At 39.8% G+C, this 6,485-nt stretch overlaps 1 protein-coding gene across 1 annotated transcript in view; it reads left to right on the top strand.

Moving 5' to 3' along the window:
* Positions 1 to 564: 564 nt before the first annotated feature.
* pth1r (parathyroid hormone 1 receptor) overlaps positions 565 to 6,485 on the top strand; it is a 43,109-nt gene continuing 37,188 nt past the window's right edge. Inside the window, exon 1 of the mRNA XM_079349313.1 lies at positions 565 to 1,700. Coding sequence (XP_079205439.1) covers positions 1,632 to 1,700 — 69 coding nt within the window. The 5' untranslated portion in view covers positions 565 to 1,631. The remainder of the gene's footprint in view (positions 1,701 to 6,485) is intronic.

Here is a 6,485-nt window from a genome sequence, read left to right as displayed (position 1 = left end):
CCTCAAACAATAAGGAAGTAAATGTCAAAGTGGGGCCAAAGTCAACAAAACACACAAGTTAAAAAAATCAGGCTAGGATCAGACGTGTCACAATATATACGTCGGGGTAAAAAAAAAAGGGAAAAAAAACATGTTGCCTATATGCTACTGGCATGAAACAATTCATATTTCTTAAGTGTTGGATTACTAAAGGTCCAATGTTTAAAGTCCAAATATAAAGTCTGTGTAAGAAAAGTGTTAATGCAGCCTTGATTGAAATCCCAGCGAAGCAGCAGATTGACCTGTGTAAAAAGAGGGACGACTCCTGCATTATGTCTCGGTAATCCAATCCTACTAGATGCAACTTTTTGAGAGACTGCAGGGGGAAAAAGCGGTTTGGCATAGGCCCTGCGATCTGTTGAATGTGGAGTTTGTTTGAGGGGTGAGAAAATATGTCATTTCGGAGTCGTGGTTTATTCCCACGTAAGAGCTGGCGTACCAATCAGATGCCGTGACGCTCCACCCTACCTGCCTTCTCTCCGCCCCCCCTTTTCCATCCACATACTCACTAGTGAACACGACCTGCCGCCTGCCACATCTGGAGTCGCTCCACAACACGACAAAACTTCGACTTTTTACAACAACACTCAGGCGTGTGCGAAGTGTGCGTCCGTCAGGGTGACTTTTGGCTTTCTCTTGGGTAGTAAGTAGAGATTTAAAGTTAAGTTGACATTTCTGTCTTGTTTCGGAGATTTCTTTTTTGGGAGTTTCATACATTCTTAGCCACGCCAGTTTTTGATGATGCTGAACGCGATTTTTTCTCGAGAATAAAACAGCCTACATGATGACACATCTCCAAGTTGTGTCTTTATAGTTGTTTTTTTTTATATATATACAACAAGCCAGTGATAGTGAAGTGAAGCTTACCATATGTAGTTATTTACGTTCACGCAGGAGAAACGTGAAGGTCTGTGATTTCACGCTGTTTCTGTGGTTTAAATGCTGCATTTAAAGCCCGTTTTTGACCCTGCTGCTTCACTGCGCGTCAGTGGATCTATGCTGCGTTTATGGAGACATAAGTCACAGGGAATCAAACAGCGGAATTTAAACAGCGACTTGGTGATGGAGTGACACATTTAGGGCTTATTTTATTTAGTCCAACACTGATCTAACATTTGGAAAGGGGGAGTGGAACAAACCATAAGGCGCACGGCTCCATGCTGAAGTGTTTAAGTTAGTCTGAGGGGAAATTTAAAAGACCTAAAAATACAGTGTTGGTTTCTTTCCCTACAAAGAATCATTTGAACTTCCCACCGCAGAGCGAGAGCGACATAAATAGCTCTGACATGTGGATGTAATTTCAGAAGAAGGGGGGAAAAAAAGAGACAGATGCAGAGAAATAAAGAGAGGGAGAAAGAGAGAGCTGAGCCGGGCATATAGTAAGATTATAGAAAATTAAATCGAGGGCAGAGCGAGGCGATTACCGAGTTATGATTTCACAGGCAGCCGTAAGCATCGCGAGGCCAGATGGAGTAAGAATACACTCAAGTCACTCCACTTTGAAGAGAGTTAAGTAGCTTAAATTATTTCATCTGAGCATCATCAGCGTCTGTTTGAGGACTCTGAGAGGTAGAGCCGGCTCAGGTCCCGGGATGGGATCCGCTCTGCTGCTGTACAACCTGGACTTTCTGCTCATCTCACTGCTCAGCACTTTGTGCCTGGTAAGTCTGTTTTTTTTTCTCTTTCAAGAACGTATGCGTCCATATATCTTGTGCAATCAGCCAAATGGTCTCTTGATGTTCCCTTGATTTTTGCATTGTGGTCTGAAGAGGTACCGTCATACCTTCTCTCAGCAGAGAACATTGCAGCAGCCAATGAGGTGCCAGATTGGCAGCTATTATTGCAATAGGCAACTTGCATCAAGAGGATAAAATAACGAAATGACACATGCATATGTTGACTTGCAATTTACATGTTTATCTTGTGGTTTCAGCCATATCCACCATTAGATGCTTGCGAATCATGTGCAAAAATTTCTTGATTTGAAAATCACTGTCTTAAAACAGAGTTACAAGCTGATTTAAAGGCTCAAAAGAAAGTGGAGCAAAGGATACAATGGACACACGTTGTTGTTGTTGTTGTTGTTGTATTTGAGCTTCATGAATCAACTGCTGGAGACACAATTTTTTATCAGCACATGACAGGACAGAGGACTCTTAAAAGCTTGCTGGTGTGTTCCTATCCATGCATTTTTCAACAGTGTCATTACAAAACACAGTGTTTGTGTTCAGCAGAGCCTTGTGACCTAGTTCACTATATGATTGCCATTTTGTTAGTTGCACATTGTTGCTTTGAAAAACTCTCACCTGTTTGAAGAGAAGTGACTCTTACAGTCTGAATGGGAGTCAATATTTCATTCATAAATGCAGCAGAAGCAACTGAGCTTTTCCAATACGCTGATTGGGGTTGTCATTTTTTTTTTTTTTTTTTTTTTTTTGAAAGACAATGTGTTTGTTTGCAACAAGCCTATATTGAAAACAGCTATGGCAACAGTTAAAAGGACCGTTACAAATCACAGACACACACGCACATACATGCATACACAGTGCACAGGCAAAGCAGCGTACCAAGTTGGCTGTGTGTGTTTTGGCTGAGGCTGTTGTGCATTCAACAGGCAGTTCGCCCAGGCTCTGAGGTACGGTGCATTTTCCCACTGATGTGGTCCATCGCTGCACCGCAGTGGACCTCGAGGCTCATTGGTTTAGATGGCAGAGGAAAACAATTATAACATAGCTGTGTATTTATAGCTGATTCAACATTCAGACGTTAAAAGGCTCTGTCTGTGAAGGATGTTTATCTGCTTTTTTTTTTTTTACTTTGCTGTTTGCTTAGTCGTCGTCTCCACAAAAAGTCTTCTTTTTTCCAAACTGTGACCAAATGGGATGAAGATCTCACCGAAAGCCAAAATTAACAGTGGAAAGTCTGCGTATGTGTTTAAAGAAAGAAAACAAAATGTTTAAAAATCAGGACACGCAAGTTTGAAACTAAGGGGCTGTTCGATTCCTGAAGGTTCAGCGCATCAATGATTCGATGAACACAATGAACAGGTGGGAAACAGAAGTCGTTATTTTCTGACAGAAAGTTGCTGATAGGGGAACAGACAAGGAAACTGCCTCCATTGTGTTTTACACCTCAGCAGGCATGCTGCAGTGACGGCTCACTGACAAAGGACAACCTCGCAGAGCCTTTGTTCACTGTGACTGGCTGCCTCACTTACTCAGTTATTACATTTATTAAGCGGAAGCCGTGCTCGCAGGGAGCTCAGCGAGTGTTTAATTTCTACCTCATGACTGTGTTTTCCTCCCTGATGACTTGCATGTGTCTGTTCCACGATGGAATCATGACAACTTGTATCTACTATACAGCAAAGTGTAACCTCGGAGTGCGTCGACTGGGTTCATGGCTACGACTTAAACTTGACTTTTTCTCGAGAACAAATGGTCGTGTTCCTTCAACTTTCAAAGTAGTTATGTAAATGTTGTGATTGACTTAACTACTTCTACAATTTCACAAATCAAATTGTTTGTTTTTTTGAGGCAGAGCGCTATTCACAGGGAGGGAATAGCTCTCTGCTTAGTGTTTAGTGCATGCACACTTTGTGCTATCGTCCCCAAAGTGTACTGATGGACAGTTTTTACAGCATGTCATTATTATTTTCCCTCTCTCTCTCTCTCTCTCTCTCTCTCTCTCTCTCTGGAATCTACCCGATGTCCTTTCTCTAAACGAAGATACGAGACTCCCCAAGCTTAAAGAGGGAGTCTCTCACAAGATGTTCACAGACTTTTGAAATCACACAATATGAACTATATACTACAGATTAATTTAAGAAATACAATTCTACACTTCGTTTAGCAGACACTTTTATCCAAAGTGGCGTACATCCAGGTGTAAGTACATAAGCAAGGATCTAGAAAAGAGGAAACAATGTCAGTAAGTGCAAACGAACAGCTTTAAATCTGATTGGACACACAGGTGCTGACGGGCATTGCACAGAGAAATACAACATCAAAATGTACTTAATTATTGCTTTTTATACGTTACATCTCCTTTCTTTTGTCGTTTATAATGCAGCAAGCCTTTACAATTAGGGCTCCGAAAAGTACTAACTGTGTGACCCTGTAAGAATAGTCTTTCAGAGTAGCTTCATCCATTTCAAATTACCCCGGACGTAACTTCATAACGCTGATTAGAGTGTGGAATAATCTCTTCTCAATCTGTCTCTAGTAATTAGGGACAGCAGATTAGGCCTCTCTATGAGCTGCTGGTGTATTTTAGTGTTCATGAAAAAGGCTTTATATTGAACTGAATCACGAAGAAGAAAACTCCATTCTCCTTTTTCTTTAAGAAAAAAGAGAACTGAGTTTGGCCTGAAACATTTTTGGCAAATTAAGTTGTTGCTGATAATTTCAAGCAAAAATGCTTCAGTTCGTGTTGATTCCTTCTGGTAATGATAGTGACTCTGCAGCTCCATGCTGACAGTAAAATCAACCAAAAGGTTTCACAAATGATAAAACAGTTGACCCTGCTGTGTAAAGTTTGCTGTAATATTCTTAATTGCCACCATTTTAATTGACCACAATATGAAAAAACAATGTCAACATTTTTTAAAATTTATACATTACAATTGTTTTCATAATGTTAGAGATACATTGATGCACTTTGCAACATAAATGTGCACTGTGTTTGTTTTATCGCATCAGTTCTAATACTGAAAAGGTTTTGAAATGACTTCTGTCTTTTTTCATTTCAAGTACATCCATCCAAAGTCCATTTGAAAAGAAAGCTGAGTGACGTGCATGTGTAACCAGTAGGCTATTTCATGCTGCACTGAGTGTGCCACTCCAGACAGTTTGGCCGTGGCTTTGATCTGGTGTCCCTCTCATCAGGCCCCATTAAGACACAAGAGAGACAATAAAGGCCTGTCAGGACCAATGTGTTCATCTCAGTGTTCATTCAACTCGGTCTTGGGTCTTATTCCTTTTATTAAAAGGCAAATACATCCATATATATACTTCCCCAATAAAGGTTTCATATATCGGTAGTGCGGTTGGCATTTTGATTTGAAGGATCCATTTTCATTGTTTTTCTTACACGTGTGTGTGTGTGTGTGTGTGTGTGTGTGTGTGTGTGTGTGGTGCATAGCCAGACTTCATATTCTGACCTTTACTCCCGCCGTGTGTGAGAGTAGAAGCAATAGGAGGTGTGTCACCTCTGATTAAAGTAGCAGGAGTGCAAATTTGGATCAAAAAACGATCAGGATTTGTTTTGCTTCTTTCAGAAAGTATCAAATGTATATATTCCGCATTTTGTGACCTTCTGTTTTTCTTCTCAAAATGAACTGTTTTAACTAAAGGTAGTCCTTCAAGGAAGTCCCAATGTTGCAACAAATAGGCATTTAAATTCCCCCTAATCTCTTCCAAAAAAGCTGGTAAATCCTGAAGGGACTCATGATGTGATGCTTTGCTTGAGCTAATGTGAACGCTCACTTCTCCTAATGTGACATTACACAGACCAAGTCCAGGGAATACAGGCCATCTGGCCATTTAAATCCTTTTAACCCCCCCCCCACAATAAAAAAAATACAAACAAGCACATTATAAACCTTATGATGTACGCCATTAAGCAATTGTCTTCTTGACTTGGATTAACAATTAATTCTATGATAAGACATTCTTTTTCTCACTTCTTTTCCTGCTTTAACATGACTTTATAAACATATTACACATGTCCAATACAGAATGCACAGACACTGATGACTCAGAGTGTGCGGGTCAGACCGGCGATTAGCAAACATTTTGTCTTAACATTTGAAGAGTTAGTGAACTTTTGCTGACCGTTTGATAACACTCGAGAGCCTTTGTTGAAAGGAGGTGCCTGCACTGATGGCAAATTGCACGCGACAGTGGAGAGGATTTCTTGTGGTCATTGAAATTCTCTAAACATGGAGAAGTGAATGGTGATGTGGAAAAAACATCTTCAAATATCAAGAAAGGATCAAAATCTCAACATTCTCATAATTTTTGTCATCCTGATCGTAAGGACTAATTTGCAACTTACTATAATAATCATAATCATTATAATAATTAATTAATATATTATATTTGAGGGCGCCTTTCGAAAAAAAACCCAAGGACACCTTACATACAGGGTTTAAAAAAACCAAAAAGTTATGACCAGTTTAACCACTTATTTTTCTGAATAATGTTCATAAATGCACACAAACTCTGCTGATACGTTAGAAAATGTCTCTTTGTTGGGGGGTCTGAAGGTCTCTCAGAGAAGCTTTTTAGCACCAGAAAAGTCTGTTCTAACATACTGATACATTTTCGTACACACTTTAAAATGATTTGTGTCCTCTTTTGTGTCTTTAAATGTATTTTACAGTGACACATTTATTTGAAAACATGTAAGCTTTAAGTTCTTGTTTTTCTGTTCTATTTCAGCCC

This window comes from Symphodus melops, assembly GCF_947650265.1.
Source record: "Symphodus melops genome assembly, chromosome: 7".
Taxonomy (NCBI): domain Eukaryota; kingdom Metazoa; phylum Chordata; class Actinopteri; order Labriformes; family Labridae; genus Symphodus; species Symphodus melops.
Note: the sequence above shows the minus strand (reverse complement) of the source record. Positions and strands in the feature narration are given on the sequence as shown.